The 26,792-nt window shown below is 30.3% G+C and overlaps 8 protein-coding genes and 1 long non-coding RNA gene across 10 annotated transcripts; 4 read left to right on the top strand and 5 right to left on the bottom strand.

Moving 5' to 3' along the window:
• Positions 1–845: 845 nt before the first annotated feature.
• On the top strand, positions 846–4,233 carry LOC113790907 (uncharacterized). Its single transcript, XM_027340610.2, has 2 exons — positions 846–1,154; positions 1,236–4,233. Exons 1-2 carry the CDS (start codon positions 1,026–1,028, stop codon positions 3,534–3,536), a joined length of 2,430 nt encoding a protein of 809 aa, XP_027196411.2. The 5' UTR covers positions 846–1,025; the 3' UTR covers positions 3,537–4,233.
• An 878-nt stretch (positions 4,234–5,111) lies between these two features.
• Positions 5,112–7,267, bottom strand: LOC142645744 (uncharacterized). The gene is made up of 3 exons (XR_012846804.1): positions 6,960–7,267; positions 6,389–6,875; positions 5,112–6,292 (listed from the first exon to the last, which is right to left on the bottom strand). It is a non-coding gene; the product is annotated as an uncharacterized LOC142645744 (long non-coding RNA).
• Positions 7,268–7,737: 470 nt separating this feature from the next.
• LOC113790910 (uncharacterized) lies at positions 7,738–9,064 on the top strand. Its single transcript, XM_027340615.2, has 2 exons — positions 7,738–7,875; positions 7,940–9,064. The coding sequence occupies exons 1-2, from the start codon at positions 7,782–7,784 to the stop codon at positions 8,899–8,901; spliced, it is 1,056 nt and encodes a 351-aa protein (XP_027196416.2). The 5' UTR covers positions 7,738–7,781; the 3' UTR covers positions 8,902–9,064.
• On the bottom strand, positions 8,908–10,559 carry LOC113790909 (uncharacterized). The gene is made up of 2 exons (XM_027340614.2): positions 10,164–10,559; positions 8,908–10,074 (listed from the first exon to the last, which is right to left on the bottom strand). Exons 1-2 carry the CDS (start codon positions 10,237–10,239, stop codon positions 9,011–9,013), a joined length of 1,140 nt encoding a protein of 379 aa, XP_027196415.2. The 5' UTR covers positions 10,240–10,559; the 3' UTR covers positions 8,908–9,010.
• Positions 10,560–10,880: 321 nt separating this feature from the next.
• Positions 10,881–13,139, top strand: LOC113790908 (poly(A) RNA polymerase gld-2-like). The gene is made up of 2 exons (XM_027340611.2): positions 10,881–11,736; positions 11,805–13,139. The coding sequence occupies exons 1-2, from the start codon at positions 10,941–10,943 to the stop codon at positions 12,956–12,958; spliced, it is 1,950 nt and encodes a 649-aa protein (XP_027196412.2). The 5' UTR covers positions 10,881–10,940; the 3' UTR covers positions 12,959–13,139.
• Positions 11,912–14,513, bottom strand: LOC142645740 (tRNA pseudouridine(38/39) synthase). Its single transcript, XM_075822820.1, has 2 exons — positions 14,387–14,513; positions 11,912–14,337 (listed from the first exon to the last, which is right to left on the bottom strand). Exons 1-2 carry the CDS (start codon positions 14,420–14,422, stop codon positions 13,129–13,131), a joined length of 1,245 nt encoding a protein of 414 aa, XP_075678935.1. The 5' UTR covers positions 14,423–14,513; the 3' UTR covers positions 11,912–13,128.
• A 6-nt stretch (positions 14,514–14,519) lies between these two features.
• Positions 14,520–15,307, bottom strand: dUTPase (Deoxyuridine triphosphatase). Its single transcript, XM_075822822.1, has 2 exons — positions 15,008–15,307; positions 14,520–14,940 (listed from the first exon to the last, which is right to left on the bottom strand). Exons 1-2 carry the CDS (start codon positions 15,272–15,274, stop codon positions 14,629–14,631), a joined length of 579 nt encoding a protein of 192 aa, XP_075678937.1. The 5' UTR covers positions 15,275–15,307; the 3' UTR covers positions 14,520–14,628.
• A 3,001-nt stretch (positions 15,308–18,308) lies between these two features.
• Positions 18,309–23,513, top strand: LOC113790939 (uncharacterized). 2 transcript variants are annotated; one of them, XM_075822807.1, is made up of 5 exons: positions 18,309–18,621; positions 19,647–20,142; positions 20,499–20,573; positions 20,670–21,012; positions 21,077–23,513. In XM_075822807.1, the coding sequence occupies exons 2-5, from the start codon at positions 20,071–20,073 to the stop codon at positions 23,062–23,064; spliced, it is 2,478 nt and encodes an 825-aa protein (XP_075678922.1). In that variant the 5' UTR covers positions 18,309–18,621; positions 19,647–20,070; the 3' UTR covers positions 23,065–23,513. The 2 variants fall into 2 exon arrangements, with proteins under 2 accessions (XP_075678922.1, XP_075678923.1); XM_075822808.1 differs by lacking the exon at positions 18,309–18,621 and adding an exon at positions 18,652–18,930.
• On the bottom strand, positions 23,234–26,527 carry tw (Protein O-mannosyl-transferase 2). Its single transcript, XM_027340643.2, has 6 exons — positions 26,026–26,527; positions 25,884–25,968; positions 25,596–25,809; positions 25,363–25,537; positions 24,296–25,292; positions 23,234–24,234 (listed from the first exon to the last, which is right to left on the bottom strand). Exons 1-6 carry the CDS (start codon positions 26,214–26,216, stop codon positions 23,554–23,556), a joined length of 2,343 nt encoding a protein of 780 aa, XP_027196444.1. The 5' UTR covers positions 26,217–26,527; the 3' UTR covers positions 23,234–23,553.
• Positions 26,528–26,792: the final 265 nt, after the last annotated feature.

Genomic DNA, 26,792 nt, shown 5'->3' with positions numbered 1-26,792 from the left:
TACATTGAATCAATCTTTGGGCCATTCATTCATACATATTTTGTCTGAAGAATATTTTTATGTAATGAGAGTTTATCCATTACATAAATATAATCAAGGATAATGTCTATTTGTACTGTAACCCCCTTTCGCCCCTCCCACCCGAAAATCTACCATATATTTCGCTTTGTTTTCATTTTTTCTGTTTGATAATAATAATCATCATTATCGTCTGATGATGATGATGATCATTAGAATGGAAGAAAGAATGGAAGTTTTTTCATATTTTTGAATCTAGTCAGACAAACAAAAAAAAAAAAAAAACAAAATCGGTTATTCCACTCTTCTTCTCTCTTTTGTTGTTGTTGTTGTTGTTGTTTTCGAAAAAAAGATTATCCTTTTTTTTGCATAATAATAATAAAAATGAATGAATGAATTTTTTTTACAACCAAAAATTCGATGATCATAGATGCATGACACATAAATAAATAAGAAATAAAACACACACAGGACAGGTATGTTATTAACACACAGGACAGGTATTATCATCCAAAAATCAAAGAGAGAATACACCGTACATTAACTAACCAAAAAAAAAAAAAAAAAAAATTATACACCCGCCCACCTACAATGATTATCTCTTTTGAACAACAGAGAGATAAGAACCGCCTTTGGCCACACCTTTTCGAACATTTTTTTTTGCGAATGAAAAAAAACTTGTATAGTGAGTATGCGTATAGTGTTGTTGTTGTTGTTTTTGCTGTATAGAGAGATAATCAGATCTTGTTTTAGCTTAGTTTTTCATCTTTGAAAATATGTTAAAAGTTTTTTTTTGTGTTTTGTTTTCGGTTTATTGTTCAGTTTTAGTTTGGTTTGTTTAGATGTTTTGATGTCGGCATCAAACAAACAAATATCATCCATCCAATTCAAAGATTCGAACATTGATTGTTAATCTAAAATTATGAACATTGTTTCTGCCAAAACAACAACAAAGTTAAAGTGTTTTTCATTAAGTGTTTTTTTTTCTTCATATCAAATTGGAACAAATGATTTCGATATTATCACATCACCAATTGCATCATCATCATCATCATCATCAAACAATTAATTCAACAAAATCATCATCATCGATTTTCATCAATAACAAATCGATTCACACTGACAGTATTTCCAATGTAAGTTTTCATTTTATATTTTTTGAATAACTTTATGTGTTTGCAAAACAAAAATGAAATTCTGAATTCATTTGATCATAGATGTGGCAAGATATTGAAAGCGTCATTTTACCACCAATATCGCAACAAACATCATTGTCATCCACTGATAATGGACAATTTTCGTTTACCTTGATGAACAACAATAACAACAGTAATCATCATTCACCATTATCAAACAAAGTCACCGATAATACCACCGTTGCATCAAACAACAATACAACTACAAACGATAATGAACAACAACAACAAGTGATGTATAATAATCAACAAACAACCAACAATAGTCCACCATCATCATCGACAATCGATACAATCGATATGTATCATAATCATCATCAACATCATAATCATGATTCAATGCTCGTTTATGATAATTACAATCATCACCAGCATCATGATCAATATCATCAATCAATGAATTCAGATTATTATAATCATCATCAATCAGGTGGTGGTTACGATGGTCATCATCATCCTGATACAAATGATTATTTTCAATTAGTACCACAACAAACAGCATCAACAACAACAAGATCATCACAAAAATCATCATCATTATCACCGGCAACAACAACAACAACAAATTCGGCACCAACAACACCACCAATGGAACAACAACATTGTGAATATTCATCATCATCATTATATAATCATCAAGGATCATATTCATTAAAATCATCCATTTCACCATCATTATCGATAACAACGACGCAGAAGCAATTTTCACCACCACCACCACCACCATCATTGAATGGTGAAAATTATTTTGGATCAAATAATTTAGATCATCATTGTTCATTTGGTTTATGGTCAGTTAACAACAACAGCAACAATAATGATAATGGTGTTGGTGATGGTAAGATTGATGTTGATGCCCACCTTAATCATCAACAGCAAACGGATAAAAATAGCGATCTAAATAATAATGAAGGTATATCGTTGGATAGCGTTTATTTTAATCATAATCATCCACATCATCAACAACAACAATCATATGTACCATCATCAGCAGCATCATATTGGATTAATAATGAACCGAATTCGGCATTTAATATGGCGGTTAATGGATCGACAAATCATCATCATCATCAACATCAACAAATATCACCGCCATCATCACCACCGAATAATAATAATAATGTTTTACAGCAACAACAACAATCATCATATTTAAATGCTCATCATCATCCTCATCCACAAAATGATTCATATTATATAAATGATCATCAATTTGGTACAGGTAGTGATGAAATGATTACTAATTCGGGTATTCATCTTTCTCATCATCATGACCATCATCAACAATCAAATGTTTCACCAGCAGTGATAACAAATACATCAAATTCTCCATCAGTATCATCGACAACAAATGATGAATATAACAATAACAACATTGCATCTGGTTATAATCATCATTATCCAGTAGTAGATATTCATCAGGTGAATAATTCACAAATTTTACAAAATAGTCCAAAATCATTATCATCATCGTTAATTGTTGGCCAAGAAAATCATCATCATTCACAATCGATTATCCAAGATCAAATCAACAGTCAACAGCAGCAACATTTTTATCCACAACATGCTCATCATCATCAATTGAATGGTTATTATAATGATAATAATCATCAAGGACATCACCATCATCATAATCATAATTGTAATAATACGATCAATTATCAAACAATTAGTTCATCATTAGTAACACCACCAACATCACCACCACAATTATTAAATCAATCAAAATTATTAATGCAATCATCAAATACACAATTATTAATGCAAATTGGTATTAATACTATTTATACGACAACAACAACAACAACAGCTAATGGAAATGTTCATCATCATACAGTTCAAGGGGTTAAACCAACAACAACAACAACTGGTCGTGGAAGACGTGGTCCAAAATCTAAACAAGCTAAACAAGCTGCCAATGCATCTAATTTATTATTAACAATGATCAATGAAAATGGTCAATTGATACAGCCATCATCACAAACAACAACAGTATTGGTTAATGGAAAAAGTCGTCGTGGACGTAAAGCAAGTGGAAAGAAAAAAGTTACACAACATGTTTGTAATTATGATGGTTGTACAAAAACTTATTCAAAAAGTTCACATTTGAAAGCACATCTTCGAACACATACCGGTGAAAAACCATATCAATGTAGTTGGAAAGGTTGTGGTTGGAAATTTGCAAGATCCGATGAACTAACAAGACATTTTCGTAAACATACTGGTGATCGACCATTTCAATGTCAACTTTGTGAAAGAGCATTTTCACGTAGTGATCATCTTTCATTACATATGAAACGTCATACAATGTTGGGCCGTTAAAAGTATTGAATCCAAAATCCAATTGAAATTGTCCCCCACCATTCGAAAAAAAAACAGAGAAATAAATTCAATGAACACGAAATCGATAGATCAACTGAATTGAACAACAATCAATCGACAAACAAAACAAACAAACAATCAACATTACAACAACAATGCACGTGTTTTTCCAATCAAATTGATATTTTTCTTCTTTCACACTAAATCAATACTAATACTATGTACATACCTGCAGCTAAACGAATCAATCAATCAATCTTTATTCTTAAATTCTACATTGCTATTCTTTATTTTTGGCCATTTTTTTCCTTCTTTGAATTCTAGAATTGACAAATTTTTTGTGTTTGCTTGATGTGTGTGTGTGTTTTGTTTCTTCTTCCGGAATTTTTTTTTTTTGACAAAACTAGAAAATTAATTAATTTTTTTTCCCTGTTTCATCAATATTATTATTATTATTATCAAACCAAAATTTTGTTTTTTTTTGGTATGATTTTTCTCAATTGTAAATACACATTTGAAACAAACAACGAAAACAAACAAACAAACAAAACAAGCACGCACACACCATATTGATCAATCAATCAATCAATCAACAGAAATGACTTGGCTCTCTTTCAATTTGTTTGTTTGTTTGGCTTGTTTGTTTGATTGATTAATTGATTAATTATAATTTTAAACAAATGATTTTTCTTTGCTTTTGAAATAAATGATGATTTCTGTTTTCTTTTCGACGAAATGAAATTCAAGAACTGTGTGGACTATGGGATTGTGTGTGTGTGTGTGTGTGTTTTTTTTTTTTTTTTTTTTTTTTTTTTTTTTAAAGGAGCGTAACTCCAAAATTTTATTTAATATTATAAAGAGAAAATATAGAAGAAATTACAAATTGAATGAAGTAGAAAATTATGTGTGTGTGTGTGTGTGGGAGTAAGGTAAAATCAAACTAAACAGAAAGTTTGACCGATAAAGTATTTTTGGAGGAATTTAATTTCTTCTAAATGCGAAAAAAATGTAAAAATTTTCCAAGCCAAGAACGAAGGAAAAAATTCAGTGAATCTGCCGCTGAATCTGAACATGATACAAAGATGATAATAAAATTCCGATATTATCGCATTTTAAATTCATTGAAGAAAATGATGAGATACCCATGTAGGTATATACTACTATTAACCAAGAAGTATCTAAATCCAAAACTAAGTAAATAAATAGAAAAAAATTTACGATCTTCGAGCATCATCGTTCAAGTGATAACGAGCAAGCAAAGATTATTATGATGATGATTTTGGTAGAATCATCATCATCATAATAATAATCAACGACAGACATCGATGATGATGGTGGAAAGAAGAAAACAAAAATCAAGTTTTTTTCTTCAATGAATCTTTCGCTGATCAGAAAATCTTCAAATTTCTTGAATGAAAAATTTTTTTTGCTAATCAAAGCAGCTGATTAGAAAAAAAACTGGCCCGAAAATTTTTTTTAAACAAAACAAAAAAAAATAATGGCCACAACCAGATCAGCGATGATGATGATGATGGCTAATTTGAATAATTTTTGTTTGTTTTTTTTTGCGGGGGATTCTGATCATGCAAATTGACCAGTGATGAAATTTTAATATTTAAAAAAATGGACAATGAAAAATCGATTGAAAAAGAAAGGAAAAAAAATGATGCAAAAATGCCACACACACACACACACACACACACACACACACACACACACACACACACACACATACATTATTAATTGAAATTTTTTTCAGTGCTGAGATTATCCCAAAAAACAATAATGCACAAAAGATGTATAGATTAAATTAAAGATTTATCTTTTGGAAAAATTTAAAAGTAAGATGTATTTTGAATGAATGAATGAATGACTTTATATGGTGAAAACGAAATAAAAATCGTGAAATTTGTTCGTCGAACGGTAAATATGATGAAAAATTTTGTTATGGATACTTTTGGAGATTCAGCCAACACAACCAGAATGTGAATGACCAAAAATCTTGCTGATCCTATTGTTTGTTTTTTGAAAGGCTTGTTCCGGATTAACAAGATCAAAATTTTGATTGATTCCAATTAATAGTATGCACGATCGAAAACAAAACAGATCAATTAGATTTCGATCAATCAATCAATCAATCAATCAGCCAATTAATCTTGACATAAAACAACAACAAAAAAGGGTAAACTAATGTCGATCAAAATAATGAGATGCAAATCAATTTTTTTTGTTTTGTTTTGTTTTGGGGCAACATCCTTTTTTTCAAACATGCAGGTTAATTCAATATTCATTGGATTTTTTTAAATTGAAATCCACTTCATAATCAAAAACATGGTTTCGATGATCACTATGAAGCAGAAAAAAATGTTAAAGTTGAAAAAAAACCTGTCCAGATATGAACGGATTTCCGATGATGCAACAACCAAACAGCCAATAAAACCATAAACCGAAAACAGGTAGTTTTTTTTCGAAAAAACAATTATCAACTTTGATTAGATCAACATTATATTATATATCCATTTTGGAGGGGGTAATCAAAAAGAAGATAAAACGAAGTAAAACGAATCTAGCAATGAAAAAACCATTATTGCTTTATCTAATCAATCTTGGTCATCATCATCATCATCATCATCGCCATAATCTCCGACACATCGATACTGTCTCTATCTTTATACATCCATCCATCCAATTCAATCCATATGCTACCCATAACTACCGAATAAATGTATGAATGAATGATATTAGCTTAGCCTAGCCTAAATGAATGAAAAAAAATGTGAAAAAAATAAACATCATTTTTTTCACAAGAATCGATTAATGGCTCAATTAGTCACCGGTATTTAATGTCTTACCTGTCTTAGATGTCCAAGTGTGTGTACGGTGGCCAACATCAAACAAAACAAACATGAATACAACGTGTGTGGTTTTTTTTTTTTGCTTTATCGAGTGCATCGATATTTAGTTTTTTTGCTTACTTTTCCAATGAAAAAGCGATAATCAAGATTTTAAGAAAAGAAAAAAAACGAATCATGGCGACCAAAGAGCTTGATAGTAAAAATTGCGAGAGAGGTACATCATCATCATCGTTGCGAAGTGTCGCTGCCACAAATGTCGCTAATAATCGTCGTTAAGGAGACAAGAAAGATTAATCACTTTTGCTCTCACTGTGTGGTTTTTGATATTATTATTGGATGATGCTGTGACCATGAAGATGGATTTGATCAAATCAAATCAAATCCATCTTCATGAATTTTTGTTTTTATTTATAGCCATAATTAGTCAAAATGCAAGTGTTACCATTTTTTTTCTTCTTCTTCTTGATACAGTTGTGAAATATAACTAAATAAAAACGAAAAAAAATGGAAATTATTCATTCAAACAAGTTGGAAAATTCCGATGAAAATCACTGAATATTTTGCATACCTTTGAATTCGACGTATTGAATTTTTGCGAAATGAATAAAGAGAGTCATCATAAAAATCATTCGACAATAGTTATGGTTGTTTTTTTTCCTGTTCGACAATAATGGTTATTATCAATGAATGAATGACCACCTCCATCACCAACATCATAATCATGACGATGATGATCTACATTCTGATGATGATAATGTTGATGATAAAGGTAATAGTCAAATATTTCTATTTCAAAATAATAATGTCATTGATAAAGCGAAGATATATACGTTAGACAAAAATTAAGTCATTATTAACATTGAAATAAATGGTGGCCATCATCTAATGATATAGTAGATCAAATTGATTGAAAGAATGAATAAATGAATGGGCCACCTTGTAGCATTTTATCAAATGATATAATGATATTGAAAGCGAATATATTCTACATAAAGTGATTAGATTAGATTAGAAACAAAACAAGAAAACAAAAAAAACATCATTAGATTCAATATTTGTTTAAAAATATATCATCCGGTTGATGATGATGATGATAATAGTTTAAGAAAATCTTACCTAAGAAAATTATCATCCGAAAAAAATGTTACCATTATTTTCACTAATGATTAGCGATTCGAACGAAAAATAAAAGATTCGAATTCGAATATTCGAATGAACGGATGGAAAATAATGGAATCATTTGGCTCCATTTCAACATAAATGGTTTAACTCAATCATACATCCCGGTACATTGTGCCATCTATCGACTGGGAAATTTAATGTTGACATTGCGTAGTTTTGACGAATCGAATCGAGCACGGATTTTCCGGATTTTTCAAATTTAATAATAATGGAAACATTACAATGGTTAAATGAAACTGATGATGATGATAATGATTATCTAAATGTTTATAAAATCGATCCTGTTAACGTCATTATACAGGGTAAGTTTGTTTTGAACGAATTTTTTCGATGTGGTTTTTTTCACCCGTTTTTTTTTGAAAACAGACAAACAAATGCCGATAATACGTACATCATCGTTGATTATTTTACGAAATCTAATGGAACCATTATCAACGATAACCAAAGATATTCTACAAATGTGTTATTATTTTCATATTGATCATCATTCTATCATAAGTCATAGTATTGAATTTTTTGATAAATTTTTTGAAAATATTCTCGATTTAGCTATTTCAAAATCGATAATTTGGTTATCAAACAAATCGATTGTTTTGAACGATATATCGATTGATTTTGGTTCGAAATTGAAAATGATCCATGATTATGGTGAATGTTTTGATTATCTTTATTTGATCCTGTTTGGTTTTGAAATTCCCGGGAATATTCGTGATTTATATGATCGAAATTATTATCGTACATTATGTATTGCTATCTGTATATTGATTGCAAGTCAAGTATATGGTGAACAATCATCTATCAAAGCTAAAGATATTTCTCATCTTATGCAACGAATTCAAGCTCCAGCCGAACTTTGTCAAATCGAAACTATTCGTTCAATCGAAATCAATATTTTAAATTCAATGAATTATAATACAACAATCATCAAACCATTGAATATTCTTGTCGAAACATTACTATCGAATGTAATCGGTTTCATCAATCACCATCATAATATAAATGTCGAAAATTTTTTGAAAATTTCTCAACTGATTACGGAAAACTATTACCTATTAAGATATGAAATTGTTTGGCAATTATTTCGAAATGAATACCGAATTGAATTCGATATCACTTCACTTGAGCATATTATATCATTTGAAAATTTATATCGTAATCGAATGCTGATTGCTGCCGGTATTGTTGCATCAGTTTTTTATTTGAATCAATCGAAAATTACAAATCATCATCAGGATGAAATTCTACAATTTCTATCCAATATGATCACCACCGTATCGATCGATCGTATTCGACAATGTCGTGATATTATCATTCAACTTATTTGTTAGTTATAGTTAGTTATTATCATTTTTTATTGATATGGCTAAATATACAGAAAAAAACATCATATATATTAATATTGGAACAAACAGATAAAAAACAAACGAATAAAAAACATTAATTCAAACGAAAAACTGAAGATTGATTTCGTTTAGATGCTAAACGAAATGCCGGTTCAAAACTACTTGTTGCAATGAATTGTATTCGATCCAGATTCGGATCCGGACAACTACATTCAGGACAAGAATCCAATCCAGTTTTAAATATATAACATGGTAATTCGCATACAACCATTTCACATTGTGGCTGTTGATGTTTTACAATTTGTTGGGCAACAATCTTTTTCTTTTTCTTTGTCGTTGTTGTTTGCGTTGATGTTTTTGGCAATGTTGATGATGAGATTTGTTTTCCATTTCGTTTTTTCGTTGTTATTTTTGCCGTTCGATTACGTGACCTATTTGAGTTTTTTTTATTTTTTCTTGTTGTTGAATTTTTCCTGCTATTATTGATTGTTTTCGTTGTTAGTATTGTATTATGATTATTACATTTCGTATCAATATCGTTGCAAATTTTTTTCGGTCTTTTTGTTGGAATGGCAGTTGTGGTGGTGGTGGGGGTGGTCATCATGGTTTGGTCATCATCATCATCATCGGTAGTTATCGCTTGACTTACAGTGGTGGATACTGGGGTCATTGTTGTCGATTCGGTTATTGTTTGCTCTAAGATTTCGTCCAAAGTTATCATGGAAGTGGATGGTGGTGATTCGGTTGTAGTGATTGTCGAAATAGTTGTTGTTGGTCGACGTAAAAATAGCCTTCTTCTTCGTGTTACATTCGAAATCGATGATGGTTGTAATATCGAACGATTTGATCCATTAAAGATTTTTATCGGTTCTGTTGCATTCGTTGATGATATTTTTCGTAACATTGGTCGATGAAATCTTCGACGAATCGAAGGTGGTGGTGATGGCGATAATGGCGATTTAGTTGTTTCAATTTCGATTGATGGTGGATCGTCTGGTATTATCGGTTTATCGGTAACATTTGATACATTTTCAATTGGATTTTGTTGTTTCAGATTGAGAATAAAACTTCTTAAATCATCAAGTAGATTTCCATTCGAATTGATCGTTGTGGTAATATCCGGACTGTTTGTTGTTGTTTCGTGGTTGCTGAAACATTCTAATTTGATTGAAAAGAAAAATGATGAAAATTTTTCAAAAAAAAAAAAAAAAAAAAAAAAAATATAAACATTTCGCAAAAAACTTTACCCGAATTTTCGATGATAATACTCAATGTAATGATGATAATGATCAATGGAAAATGTTTTGATAACAGTAAAATCATTGCGCCAGTTTTTTTTCGCTTTGATCAAACGAAAGAAGAAAAATCAAAATCTTGTTCACCTGGAATGTTGTTGTTGTTGTTGTTGTCGTGGTCGGTTTGATGATGACGAAAATACTATTTTTTTTTCGAGGATAAAATCGGTGAGTAAGTTTTTTTTTTCACTTTGATTTTTTTTCCAGGCAAAACGAGAGGCTATTTGAGCATCAAGAAAGATGGATTCATTCATTCACAACAACAACAACATCACTTTGAAGGTTAGTTTTGGTCAGCAGAAAAAGATTTTTGATTTTTGATAATTATAATAATGGTGATGATGATATCACTATCATCATCGTTCATCTTTAAATGAACATGACTTGAGCTCATTAAAACAAACAAAAAAATTTATTTTTCTTTTTTCTTTTCTTTTATTTTCTTCTTCTTCTTGTTTTAGTCTTGATTTATTTGACTCACAAACGAAAAAGCTAAATTTGAACGATGCTTTTTTTTCAATACTTCGAGTGAACGAACAGTGTTCGAATGTTTAGAGTTCGAAGTGATCGATGACAAATTAATGACGATTACTGTCAAGACTCAAAAGACAATGCAATGGCCTTTTTTTCATCGATATTTTTCGATATAAATTTGCTTGGCAAATCAATCAATTTTTCAAAAAAAATTTTTTCGTTGTTTTTTTTCGTTTTCGCTTTCGATAAAATCAAATGTCTTTGTCAAAAAATATTTTGATTGATCATCAAGACAGTGCTATTTTGTCAAGTAAAATTGCATCTTATTCTGATCCAAAAATGTCAACAGCAATGCAAAAATTGACCAACGAAATGCATGCGATCGGTCTTAAACAACAACATCATGATGAACAGCAACAACAATCTTCATCCGGTGTACGAAGTAATCCTGGTGGATCAACAACGGTAACGAAAAAACGTCGTTCACGACAACCAAATCGTTCACGTTCACGATCGACTAGCCTAAGTAATCAAGCTACTGGTATTGATAATGGTAATCATCAACAACAACTTTCTCAACAACGTCCTCAACAACAACAACGACAACAACGTGATCGAAGTAATTCGCTTGTTGGACAGAAAAATGTTCGATTTTCATTAAGTAATCCAAATTTGTCGCAACAACATCAACAACAACAACAACAACAACAACAATCATTATCGAATTCAGTAAATCATTCAATACAACGATTATTTACAAATTCCAATTTTAATAATCGAAATCGACATCGTTCGAATAGTGATCCGGATTTGATATCACCATTCAATTATTTTGTTGCACAACAATCACGTTTATTTCCAAATCAACAACAGCATCATCGAGGTACAACAATGATGATGAATTCAAAACCTGGCATGTCAAAAGATTTTGTTTCACGTGAAATAATGGATTATTATCAACGTAATCGTCAATCAAATGATAAATATAAAGCTAAACAAATTTTACGTGAAAGTTTGGAAAATACTTTGAAACAATGTTTTCCCAATTATTGTAAGTTTTTTTTTCAAAATGACAATTTTGTCCAGAATTTTAATCATTGAATTTCTTTGTCTTGATAGTCATCAATTTGCATATAATTGGTTCGAGTACTAACGGAATTGGTGATAATGCTTCAACAGTTGATATCTGTGTTATGGCTCATAAAAAATCGGTGCTAGCTCAACCATCATCCGAACCACAAGTATCTTCAGTGAGTGGTGATGAAGATAAAGGTGAAGATAAAAAAGACAAAACCGACGAGAAAGAAAAAGAAAAATCAACTGAAGAAAAAGTTGATGCGGTTGATGAAGAGGAAAAAGTTGTTAAAGCTGTTGCTGATTCAAATACCGATGGTGATGTTGTTGCAAATGAAAATGAAAAAGAAAAAGATAATGTCAATGTGATGGCCAATGAAGATTTGGAATTGAAACATATTGAAAAAATTCTACAGAATAAAAATTTTGCAAAAAATATTGTATTGATTCCGGCACGTGTACCGATCATAAAATTTCAAGATATTATTTGCAATATGAATGTAACATTGAATCTTAATCAAGAAGTATCTATACGTAATACACAATTGATACGTGATTATTCAAAAATGGATTGGCGTTTTCCACAATTGGCTATGATCATCAAAGAATGGGCACGTGAAAATCGTATCAACAGTGCTGTTGAAAAAAGTATTTCACCATATAGTTGGACATTGTTGGTTATTCATTATCTACAAGCAATTGAACCACCGGTATTGCCTTGTTTACAGAAAATGTCACCACAACGTTATAATATTGATATTAATATTGATGAAGAACGTAATATTTGGCGACAACCACCAATCAAATGGCAATCTAAAAATAATAATTCATTAAAACAATTAATGAAAGGTTTTTTCCGTTATTTTGGCTATGTTTTTCGTTATGATCAACATATTATATCGATTCGTGAAGGTAAAGTATTGAATCGTATTTATCATCGATCATCATCGTCATCAACAACAACATCGAGTGGTGGTGGTGGCGGTAATGAAGGTGATAATCTGGCAATACAATGGAATTCATTAATGTGCGTAGAAGAACCATTCAATCGATCAAATACAACACGTTGTGTAAAAGATTATTCAACATTTGAACGTATAAAAGAATTGCTACGAATGTCATCAAATGCATTGAAAGGTAATCGTATTTCATTATTCAACATTATTGTCGATGACTTGGATTTTCCAATCAAATATTAGTTATAACATAGTTTTCTTTGAAAATAATTCATTCATTCATTCTTTCATTCGTCTGATCTCAACTGATAATAATTTTGAATTTGATGTTTTTTTTTCACTGTTATCTCCATTATTATGAAAACCTGGTATATAAAAAAAAAAATTTTTGATCAATAATAAAATTTCATTTATTAAATTTTGATACGTTTTTGCTTCAATGTTTTATTTTGAGAAAGTTTAGTTTCAAAACTATCACAACAAGGACGATCAAATAATTTTCGATAATTTCGAACGGGATTTCCGAATAATTTTCGTACCACGCTATAGGTATCGTCTAATTGAGCCGAATCAATCAATGAATCAATCATTGATTTAATGATTATTGATTGAATTGATTTTTCCATCCATTGGCCACGTAATTGTCCAATAGTATTGACAATATCTTTTCCTTGATTCCATTTTGGTACTTTATCCGAATCATAATGTGATTCGTATAGAACTAATGGCAGATCGGAAGCCATTGAAAATTGTGGTCGTGATGAATGTTTGGCGATGTTTAAAAGTTCTTCGAAAATTTCGGGTGTTTCAAGATGTTGACCAACTAGAAATAAAACAGCCATTATGTAACGTATTTGATGCCAAAGAAATGCTGATGCTTCGATACGAAACAAACAAAAAGAATCCGGATCTTTATCATCATCTTGAAATGTTCGTACTGAAGCATCATATACATGGCGTACGAAATTCGTAACACCATTTTGAACATCCATGCGGCAAAGATTTCGAAAATCATGTACACCAATCAAATAGGTACAGGCACGATTCATAGAATCAATATCCAAATCGATTCGTGGAAAATAATAATGATAAACACGACGACAACAATCGAAACGTGCACTTATCAAAGGATCCGATGAAACAGGTGCCCAAGATATTATACGAATATCTTGTGGTAATACTCGATTCAATATGGAAGGATAATCCATTTCTTGATCATCGGATAGTTCATCGATTGAATCATCATCAGATTGACGTTTCAAATTGGAACGAACAGTAATGGATATAACTTGACAGAATGCTGAAACACCTTTATCGGTACGTCCACAACGATTATAATTGGATGTTTCACGATTTTCAATCAATTTTGTTTTCATTAATGCTTCGAATAGAATTTTTTCCACTGTTGGAAGATCATCTTGAACAACATAACCTTTATAATTCCAACCAAGATAAAGAAATTTTAACATTATATGACGAGTTTTGTAACGTGAAAAATCAAATTCTTTTGGTGGTGGTTTTCTGTTTTTTGGTTCGACATGATTTGAATTTGTCAATTTATCAATAACGTTTCGCAAATGTTCATTTTGTTTTTGTAACGAATGAATTTGATCGATCAATTCCTATAAGAAGATGAAAATTTTCAGATCAAATTACCAAATGAATCATTACCTCTTTGCTTGAATCCATGAGATTTGAGAGTTCCATTATTTTGGATTTGAAAAAAACATGCTGCAGAAAATGTTGTGCAATCAAAACAATTTCTCGACAAACAACTCTAATTCACTCGCACAGATGGCACTCGTTTTTGTTTTGTTTTTTTTTGAAAATTTTATTTGAAAAATTTTTATTTTTAGTGGAGAAATTGAACACAATGAATGATTTTTTTTTAAATATCGAAGATATTACGAAGATTATGATGATGATTGAATACCACCAGTCGAACCAAATCCATTAGCATTTCGTTCGGTTGAATCAAGTTCATCAACTTCAATCACATCGGGTGTAATGATTTTTTCCAACAATAATTGAGCAATACGATCACCACGTGATACGGTAAATGTTTGATCACCATGATTGAACATAATAACACCAACATTACCACGATAATCTTCATCGATAACACCGGCACCAATATCTATGGAATGTTTTAATGCTAAACCTGAACGAGCAGCAACACGGCCATAATATCCAGTTGGAATTTGAATCGAAATATCGGTTTTTACCTAGAGATAAAGCAACAATTTTAGTTTGTTTTTTTGGCAATTCATTTCAATCAATCAATCAACAAACCATTGTTTTACCCTTAGCTGAAATGATTGCATCATGTGCAGCATAAAGATCATAACCAGCAGCAAATTTTGAACCACGTGTTGGTAATCGAGCATCATTACTTAATCGTTTTACTTTCAAAACCATATTATTATTATCAGTAGTTGTTTTAGTATCTGTACTCATTTTTGATATAAAATTTTTGAAAAAATTTTCTTTTCGAAAAACAATGAAACAATGACAAGATCGAAATGTCAAACAACGTGCAAAAGAGTTTACCGGAAACATGTGTTATAAACTGTTGTGATTCATCGGCAAAAGATGGCGCTAAAAATTTTTCGATTCATTCGAAATGACTCATTCATTTCAATTTGAGTCAATGTTATTGTTTTGTTTGCTTTTTTTTTAGCTAAAAAGTCAATATCCAAAAAAACCAAAAATTGCGTCATTTTTTTTCCTTTTTGAATCCATTTTTTCCTAATCCGTTTTTTTCCCAAAAAAATAAAATAAACAAATCTCCTGTATCCATCAAAAATCCAAGTTTTTCATTTTTTTCTCTATCTCCTTTAACAATCCCAAATCATCCAATTTATCTCTATAGATTGCAATAATGTTCGATAGACAACAACAAAAAAAAAAAATCTCATTTTCGATTCCATAATTTTGTGTGATCCAAATTCAAATAAAATTAGATTTTTATAGTTTTAGTGAGAAAAAAAAAGGAATAATTTTCCCGTAAATAAAAATTCCAGAAATTCAGGTAAATTATGTTTTTTTTTTTGCTTTTTTCTCCAAAATTATGCTAATTTTGATTTTGATGTCAAAAACAACCATTTTATCAATATGAATCATCGTTGATGAATTTGATTATGATGAATATTAATCAATTTTGTTGGTTGAATAATCGTTGTTGATTTCAGAAATTTTGATGAAAAAAAAACAATGATGAATCAGAATTTTTTGACAAAAATATCGTTGTTATCGATGAATGAATGATGGTAGATTTGAAAATCACTAATTTTGGATCAATATTTTCAAACGGAAGTTGATTAGGGTCAAAAATTCCTAACCAATCGAAAACAAGGTCAAAGGTTAATGAAAATTATATCATCGTAAAGATCGTAAAAAACGGAACACAATGATGTAGAATTTATAAAAATTCATTAAACGGAAGTTCGCAAAAAATGCCACTGAAACATACGACGTAGCAAAATAAAAATCGACGAAAAAATTGACGAAAAAAAAAATCCAACAAGAAAAAAGACAAAAAAAATCTGCTGCTGCTGCTGCTGCTGTGTGTGGAAATAAACGTACAGGGAATGGGAAAAAACAACATTATAATTCAGAAAAGAAAAGATATGGAAAGAAAAAAAAGGGAACACACTGTGCTGCTGGCTTGTGCTGTACAATAAAAAAAAATGGCTGTTTGTTGTTGGATGTTGCCTCTTCATTTCGGATTGAAAAAAGGGGGAGAAAAATATATATATTGCATACAGGCAATGAATGGAACAACAAGATATATCGAGTACATACAGGATATCATCCAACAACAACAACAACAACAAGACATTCCTCCTTTTTTTCATCTCTGGATGATGATGAGGATAATAATGATGATGATGATTATGATTACCACAAAAAACACAGCGCAATACTGCGCAATCTCAGCCGATTATTATTGATGATGATGATTTGGGAAATTGTTGTTGTTGTTGTTATGTTTGGCCATAGTGGATATATCGGCAGTGAGACGACGATAACTATGACGACGATAAAACTGACGATAATATTTACATTTTCATGGCAAAAAAAAAACGAGAGCAACGAACACACCGAAACCAACAAAATGGCCGATATGTTTTTGCTGCTAAAATTTCTTCTTCTTCTTCGACACAAAACAGGATTGTCGAGTTTCTTCTTTCTTTTGTGTTGGCCTGTATTATTGTTGTTGTTGTTAATGTTGATTTTCATTCTCCCGAAAATAAGCTTGAATATTGAGAATCATCATCATTCATTCATTCATTCGACGATTGTTGTAGCAGCGTGTCAACAAATATAATGGTCTCTTTTTTTTCGTTTTCTTCTGAAAATGAAAAAATACAAAAAAATACAAGTTTTTGTTACATGGAAAAATGATGGGTTATATAGCATCATTATCATTATTATCATCTGCTTTTTTTATATGGACATGCGCTTTTTGGAAAGATTTTTGGGATAAAAAAAAAGAGGCCTTGGCAAATCAGATGCGCCATGTTCACAAACACAAAACAATTGCAGCCACAAAACGAAATGATATTTTGTTGTTTGGCGTTTGCTTGCTTGCTTGCTTGCTTGCCACAATCAAATTCGACAAAACAAAAAAACGTTCGATCGAAGGAAACGCTAAAAAAAATACAATTTTCGATTGGAGAATGCGCAGACAGAAAATACAGAAAATTTTTCTATTTTTTTTTTTTTTTTTTTTGGTATTCAAAAACAACAAGGAGAAAGTCAATGAAATAAGAGAGTCAATCAGAAAAAAAAATTATTTAAAGATCCGGGCCTTGTAAAACAGTAGAAAAATGTCCTCGACTCGATCGAAGACCAATTGTCACCACCATCAACACACACACACAGGATATTTCAATCTTTGGATTCAAAGATTGTGTGTGTTTGGCGAATATAAGATATTTTAGATCACAAAAAAAAATAAAGAAATTTTTCAAGTTTTTATTTCACGACTAGCAATAAATCGTTCGACTAGCTATGGCTAAATTAAACTGATCGCCAAAAAGCGATTTTTTTACAATTTCTACATTTTGCTGATTCGAGCAACATTTCAGAGCTAAAGTTTCAAACAAGAATCTTCAATGTTCGGAAATAGAAATAAATTAACCAAAAAATGAAAAAAAAACTTAATCAAACAAAACAAAACAAAACAAAACGGCATATCCAGAAAAAAATCAAACTCTGCTCACTTGAAAAAAAAACATTATCATCAACAACATTCGAAAACGGTAACAACATTCGAAATCGAACAAAACATAAACATAAAAGAAGATTACCACTACTACAACTCTTTTGTTTGTTTTATCCTACTACTACTCGATTAGCTGTAGTAGTTGTTCATATTGATGATAATTAATTCGAAAAAGGCGTATCCAATTGTAACTAAATTGTATGCTTCTACTTTGATGGATGATATTATATATGATGGTCGTAGACGCATGCGTCAATTTTTTTTTTTTTGTAACATTCGAAAAAAAACGTTCTTTCCAAAAACTTGATCGAAAAACAACAAGCAGAAATTTTTTTCATTTTAACATTGCCAATTTCGATTGGTAAATTTTAGCAAATCAGTCAGTCGGCGAGCTGTTGGCTGTCGGTGAAGTTCTTTAATTTCACTGGCTGCGAGTGGTTAGCCACTGTATACACAGTGTGTGTGTGTGGTGTGTGTGTCTCTTGCTTTTTTGCTTGAGACTCGGGAATGGAATGGAATGGAATGGGAAAAAGCGCACAGCATACATTGGATATAGTCATTTGCTTTTTGGCTTGCAAACAGTTCGCACGTCTTGTTATTATTTTTTTTTTCTCACTCGCTCTCTCTTTCTCTGTATATGTGTTTTGTTTTCACAAAAAAAATATATATTGATTGTGTAAGTGTGTTTTATTTTCATTTCATTTCAATTCATTCGCTCTCGCTCGCTCCTCACTTAGCAAAGAAAAATTTTCCTTCTATTTTTTCAATGTTGCCTGCCCATAGACAGGCACAAAACACAACTTGGCATCAGCCAGACCAAAACACATTGAGATTTTTTTGTATTCGAAAAAAATCATCCATCGAATCGTAAAAAAAATTTTTCATTTGTCTGGTTTGCGTTTGATGATTATGTTTATTTATTTTTTTTTCGATAAAAAAGAAAAGAAAATTTAATGATGGAACCACGAGTGTTTTCATCACTTAAGTAAATTAATTAATTAATTAATTTTTTATTATAAAAAATTTAATTTTAATTTTATAATTAACTAAATATTAATATTTTTATAAATCTTTGTTTATATCGATGATATTTAGTTGAATATCTAAGCTTTTTTTTTTGCTGAGAAAATTCTGAGAACAATTTTTTTGCTCAAAATATTCTGAATAATTTTTATTCGAAAATGAAAACTAGACAGGTAAAAATAGTCTAACAAAAAAAACGATGGAATTTTTTTTTGAATGGAACAATTTTTTTTTGATAGTGAAAAATTAACCCAAAACTCTCGATTAAACCGACCAACTCGATTAATCTCTTTTTGGATCGAATTTTTTTTATACCTGATTTTAAGCTAATGATTTTTTTTAAATGAATTACCGATCTGATCTATTGCCGGTAATGTTTTTGTTTTTATTTTTATTTTTTTTAATGTTTTGATGTTTGTCAACACAACATGTGTTGCCATCTTGTGTTTGATTCGATTCTTTACAAAACTTAGAAAAAAAATTATGAATTCGAATACAAGATGTCGCTGCGCGATTCCTAATTCCAGTTTTCAAAAAAAAAAAAAAAACAAGAATTTGAATGAAAATTTTATCACAGGAATTTTTTTGTTTCTTTGCTAAGTGACCAGCGAAATTTTGTATTTTTTTTACAAAAATCTTAATTCAGTGCTAATTTTGTGTTGTAAAATTTTCTATTAGTTTTAATCCAATCGTTTTGCGGTGGTAATTGTTTTTTAATCAATCATTAAATTTCATTCAAGAATATAATACCACCACCAACAACAACAAAAACTCAACTCAAGACTGTTTATGTGTGTGCTGTAATATGGCCAACAATTTACAGTATTTGAAGAATTTTAACCGAAACGAACGATAACGACATTGATTGACTTTTCTTCATGCGATCCGGCAGCAAATTTCTTTGAAAAAAAATTTTTTCAGAATTTATTAATTTTTGTCTTCCGGTTGTTGTTCAGCTCTCATCACATCATCTGCAAACCAAAAATTGAAAAAAAAACCAAACAAACGAAAAACTGATTTGGATTGTCATCATCCTTTGGGGGGGATATTGTCATTCAATCAATCAATCAAACTTTAAAAAAAAAATTTGTTCGCGCTCTCGATGCAGCAACAAAATTCACAAATAATCGAACTTAAGGATAGATTGGTACAAGCTCTCGACGAACAATCAAATGTATGTATTTAAATGAATAAAAAAAATATTGACCCATTATTCAATATTCTTGATTGATTGCTTGATTAAGAATTTGAGTATTTTTTTGTGTGTTTGTGCGGTTTAAGAGATGTTTAAAAAAGTCTTATTTTTTGTATGAATGTATTAGTCGATTGATTGATGTTGAATGCTGTAAAAATTTCAAACCGAAAAAAATGAATAAAAATTTAATTGAAAAAAAAATCTAAATTTTGTCTTTTTGTGATGTAATTTTTTTAAAATCTTTTTAAACGGGTCAAATACTAAATGATAATTGTAAATCGAATACGAATCTAATTGAATTTCGGTTATTATTATTATTATTGAACAAAAAACAGGTTAAAGATATCAATGAAGTTAATCGAATTATATCCATACTTGAACGAACACATGTTACACGGGATGATTTGGAGGTTGGTTTATCAAAATTATCAATTATTATTTCGTATTTGAAATTATCATTATTTTTTTTTAATTCAAAAAAATAATGACATTCAAAATGAATACAGAAAACTAGATTGGGTAAATATATCAATGATTTACGTAGAAAAACAACCGATAAAGAATTGGCTAAAAGAGCTAAAAAATTAATAAAAACATGGCGTGATTTAGCTGTTGGCGGTGGTGGTAATAATCATTCATCATCCACATCCACATCCGCATCATCAAATAATATTTCAACATTGACCAGTCCATTTAATTCGAATAATTCCATAATTAGTCCACGTGGTTCGATAAATAAATCATATTATGATTCAAAATTAACCCCACCGCCTGGTAGTAGTCAACATCCAGCTTTATTACGGGTTAAAACTCAACATAATGTATCATCATTTAATTCATCGAATGAAAGTATGAATTTTTTTTCTGATTTTTCATTGAGAAAAGATTAATGTTTTTGTTTTGTTTCCAATAGAATCAAAACCTTATGGACAACGGTCATCATTATCGCCAATAGTTTCACCTAACAACCCTATCAATAATCATAATAGATTATTGAATGTTTCACAAATTGCTAGTCCAAAAAATGCTACGGAATCGATGACGATCAATGGCCGAAATAAAAGTCCATCGTTAAAAAACCAACAACAACAACAGCTGCAAATTAAACGAACAATTTTAACACCACCACCATTTACGAATGGTGTTTGTAGTCCAAATTTACAGAATTTTAAAAATATTTTTACAAAAGAAACAACAGTATCGCCTAATAATGAATATCGTCGTCGAACTACACCACCAACACCTAATATTCTTGTTGCTGCTGCTGCTGGTGGTAGTGCAAGTCTTGATTGTAGTCCAAATGATTCACTAGATTCATTCGGAACTGCGAATAATCATAAAAATTTAGATATTCATGATGGTGATAGTAATTCATCACAATTATCAAATCTAAGTAATGATTGTTCGAATAATAAATGGGATGATGGTGGTTCAAGTTCAAAACAACGATCATATCGTAAAAGAAAATTGGAAGAAAATGAAAATGATTCATTACGTGAAAATATTAATTATGTTATGAGTTATGGTGGCCGTCGACCACAATCAACACAAGAATTGATTGAAAAATTGAATGTAAATTTATCGCCAAAAATCCTGCTGAATAAACATAATGATTTGAAAACCACATCATTTTCGGCATCATCTTCACCGTGTATATCACAACAACAACCACCACCATTGACCAAAGATTCTAGTTTAGATTTTAGAAAAACTAATCATCATAATCATCATCAACTAAATGGTTATCATAAAAAACGTAATGGTTTTCGTTCGGAAGATAATTCATTAGATGGTTTTGATAATGTTATTTTGAATAAAAAATTGGCACAAGTTCGTCGTTTGCGTCATATCGATAATGATGATGTTGTTGATAATATCCGTGAGAATTCAATCTCACCGGATTCATCAAAATTCTGTGATTCATATGCGGGTGATGAAGAAGAAGAAGATGATGATGATGAATATTATGAAGATTCGAATGAAGATGATGATGACGATGACGAAGAAGTCGATGGTAATAATCGATCTAAATCGAAAAAATCATCACATAATTCGAATACCACATTATCATCATCAAAATGTCGACAATTTGATCGACTATTTAATCATGCACAAAAAATTGATCAAGAAATTCAGGATATTTATTCAAAATTACCGAAAGTTAATCCTGATGATTTTGAATTGATGCAAAAATTTTGTTTTGATAATGATGATGATGATGACAAAAACAACAATATCATTGCCGATGAAAATGAGCAGCAACAACAACAACAACAACAACCGCCAACAAATGAATCAGAATTTATTGAAGAATATGAAATTGATGAAAATAGTAAACATATTTCATCATCTTTAGATAATAATGATAACGAAACGAGCTTTCAATATCAAATAACAACCAATTCAAAATGTGATATTTCTAAATGTGATAATAACGATATTATCGTTGATGAAGAGCGATCTTTGAACGATGATCATGATGATGGTGGTGGTGATGGTAATGATGGTAAACAATCATCACCACCATTATCATCATTTGACCAGCAAGAAAATAGTATTAATTTAATCAATAATAATGAAGATGGTGAATCAACAAAAAAACTGGTCAAATTGATCATACGGAAAAGGCGACGAAAACAAACACGGCAATCAAATTCGAATGATAATAATGATGATAATGATAATGACCAACAAAAACGATTGACAACATTGATTGATCGTTTAGAAAATGAACAATGGGAAGGTATTAATGGAAATTATGATAAAGATGGTGTTTGGCATGATTTTAGTGAAATGACATCATCCTATGTAATGACTGGTGGTAATAATATTAATGAAAATTGTCCGATAACGGAAGAAAATGTATTGCATATTTTGCCTTATGTCAATTGTACATGGTGATAATATTTTAAAACTGAAAAAAAAAATTTTCACATCCACCCAGATATTAATTAATTAACACACAACAATCAATCAATCAATATTTTAGCGCCTTATTATAATTAATTGATTTTGTTGAAATTATCATCATTATCATTATCATTACTTTGCCTGTTGTTGTTAATCTTTTTAGTGATTCTGTCTCTCAATTTTTGTGTAAAAGAATCCTGCCCTTGTAAATTTCCTATCTTCTCTCATGCACACATTTCACCACCATCATCACTACCATATGACTGTCTACTCATCATATATACCACCACTGGTCAAAAAAAATCTGCAAAAAAAACATTAGTCATTTTTTAAATCATCTTTCATCAACAAAAAAAACAAACAAACATTCATTTCATAATTTGTCACAAATAAAAATTGATATATTTAAATAAATAAAAATGATATATTATTTTCATTGATTTTGATTTTGATTTTGATTTTGATTTGATAATATTTGGTTTAAAATTCCCATGATTCCATCCAACGAAGACTTTTCATTTGTTGTTCACTGCTATAATCAATTTTATCTGGATTTAAATCACCATCAATGGATAATGAACTTTGTGAACCGATTGCTACACCTGCTGCAATGATTATCGAAGAAGAACCAGTAGAACTATTACCAACATGACTGTTGGTCACTGATGTAAGTAATCGTATTATGCCATATGCTAATGGTGAAAATAGATAAAAACTATATGCAATTGCCGATATGAATGTTCCGTAAATAAAATGCAATACTAGTCGAGCATTTTGATAACGATAGTCTGTTGATTTTTGATCATAAATAATATATACCATCAATATAGGTAATGCATTGAATAGATAATCAAGAATTACAGCCGTTAACATTGAACTGAATATTGCAGCAGGAAAATAGTGATGAAAATATAAAACACGACCCATTGCATAGAATGGAAAATAATGTAGACACCAACCGATAAATAGCCAAATGGATGCGGACAAAAATCTTTGGTTTTCTTTTTCGATCAATGGAATTTCATCACAGTTTCGTTTACGTCGAATAATGATTATTAAAACGATAAATGGATAGAAGAATAACATCAATAGATTTAACCACCAGATGATTGGATTACCAAGTAAATATATTTTATAATCATTACCGGAAAAAAATTGTCCCTAAATGAACGATAAAATCAGTCATTGAAAAAAAAATCCAATCAATCAATCCCGCGCATACCCGATAATTAATAGGCCATTGCCATGGACGAGATGTTACTTCACCTTCTTTAGGTTTTAAACCAGAATTTCCTTGTAACATTACAGCATGAGATTCTAAAAATTTATCAAAAAATTTTGGCGCATAAACATTAACACTAACGTTTGGAAGACGTGGAAAATAATTATCTTCAACATTCCATAATGTATTCTTAGTATCGAAAACATTAGGCGTACATGTTACTTCAAGTTGTTCGAATGCCCATTTTGGTAGCTGTTTATTATGCGAATAAATAGCACAATTCATCAAATAATGAACCAATTTGAATCTTGTTTTTACCGCTTCTAATGATTGTCCATTATTACCCGTTTCAAATTCAATACGAAAAACATCATTAGCATCACCGATTCCTTTTTCACCATAACAAGTAACCTGAAAATGTTTTTTCGTAATCGGTGCCATTTCATTATGACTATGAAGATTTCGTTCGGTTACTAAATGTTCCAAACGAATTAGATCACCATTTTTTACGTATTCAATAGGTTCAGAATTTTCCGTACTTTCTTCATTATATTTTTTAATACGCCATTTATTATTATCATCTTTATGTGAATAAGTAGTTACTTGTTGTTGACGAGCACCAATACCTTCGGGATAAAGATGCCAATGTGAATGAAGATATGCACCACCTGTTCGATGATTTTTAATCGTTACTGTAGCACCATAAGCAACAAATTGTGGCATCGATGCATTATATAATGAATTTCCTTTCAATGTTGATTGAAATGCTGAACTATAAAAACCATCACCACTACCACTTTGATTCAGTACGGTTAAATGACACCAAAAAAATACCATATAAACAATAATTGGTAGTATAATCAAACATAATACTCGTGCAAGAAAATGTTTTACAACCAAAATGATTGAATTGTTTAAATCACCATAAATATTCCATAAATCATTGATGGTAAATATGCCGACCAATAATACGACAAACAATCCAACAAATTTTACACTATTTTTACAGGAAAGTTATTTCATTAAAAAAAAATTCTTTTCCAAATCAGTTAGTTGCTTATTATTACCTCATAGCACAAGCTAGAAAAAATCCTGACCAACTAAGCCAAAACCACCATTGTGTTTGAAATGGACGATCAGCCAATGAATAAAACATTGTCATACCCATTGTTGAACAGGTAATAAAACACATTAAAACCGGATCCAATAGAATATATTGAGATAAGATAATCATTCCAATATCTAATGATGATAATGAAAGTTTTAGAAAATTTTCGAAAAAAACCCTCTGTTTACATACCAAATAATAATAAAGTTGATGCCATTATTGATGCTGCAAGTGATTGTGATAAATTCCAAACAATTACAAATGAACAAGGAACAATCATTGTACCTAATGTTGCACAAAAAATTCTCATTCCAAGTATTGGATAATCACCATAACTATCACCCGGTTTATTAAATGGAAATGTTCCATTATAACCGGTTAAATGTCCTGCATATGCAATGAGCATCTATAATAATAAAATCAAATGTTAATTAAGCTATATTAATTAAGTTTTTTTTGAAAAACAACAATCTTTCTTACCTTTCCCAATGGTGGATGAACATCGAAAAAGAATGTATGATTTATGTACCAACTTGCCATTTTACCAAAATGTGTTTCATCCCAGCTGAAAACAAAAAAAAACCGTTAACAAAAGAATTCAATTCAATCGAAAAAATCATACCAAACATGATTAGGTTCGGCAATTTTATAGAATCTTGTTGCAAATGCCAACACAGTGATAAACGAAAAACAAAGCCACCATTCTGAATTGTATTTATTGGTTGATAATGGTTGATTAACATTGGGACATTTTTCATTATTTTTCATCACCGGTTTTATATTCGAATGTTGTTTTTGAATATTGGTGGTCATTATTATCAAAAAAAAAGGTTTTTTTTTGAATTTGGAGCAAAAAACAAAAACTTTACAAAACGACCATCACTTGTCAACTAATTGAGCAACAACAACAACAACACGAAATCATATTTCAATCTTTAAAAAAAGGTCATGATGCTTATATCATCCACAAGAACCGGTCAGTCAAGATTGGTGGTATCCATTTGCCATGGATTAAGCGAACAAAAACCAAAACAAAACTGGATTCCATCAATCGAATATTCTGCCATCTGGATTCACTGGACCTAAACTAATGATAATTTCGAATTTCGAATGTTTTATCGATAAGTTTTTTCGTTTTTTATCTCTAAAAACACCGAATAATGACCACTGAATTAATTCATTGATAAAAACGAAGATAGATAAGGTATTTTTGGCTTGTCATAAATTTTTTTTCATTTTGATTGTAATCCATTATAATAAAACAAGGATCCAGAACAAGAAAAAATATTCCAAGGACAGCCAATCTATCTTGTCGCCTTTTGTTATTGTGGTTTTCATATTCTCAATGAAATAAATTTTGATGAAAAAAAGAGAGAGAGAGCGAATTCA

The sequence above is a fragment of the Dermatophagoides pteronyssinus genome, unplaced genomic scaffold (assembly GCF_027571235.1).
Source record: "Dermatophagoides pteronyssinus isolate colony J.1.1.1.1 unplaced genomic scaffold, Derpt_VIB-CSIC_2022.12 sq0020, whole genome shotgun sequence".
Classification (NCBI taxonomy): domain Eukaryota; kingdom Metazoa; phylum Arthropoda; class Arachnida; order Sarcoptiformes; family Pyroglyphidae; genus Dermatophagoides; species Dermatophagoides pteronyssinus.
The sequence above is the reverse complement of the archived record's forward strand: the minus strand, read 5'-3'. Positions and strand labels throughout refer to the sequence as shown.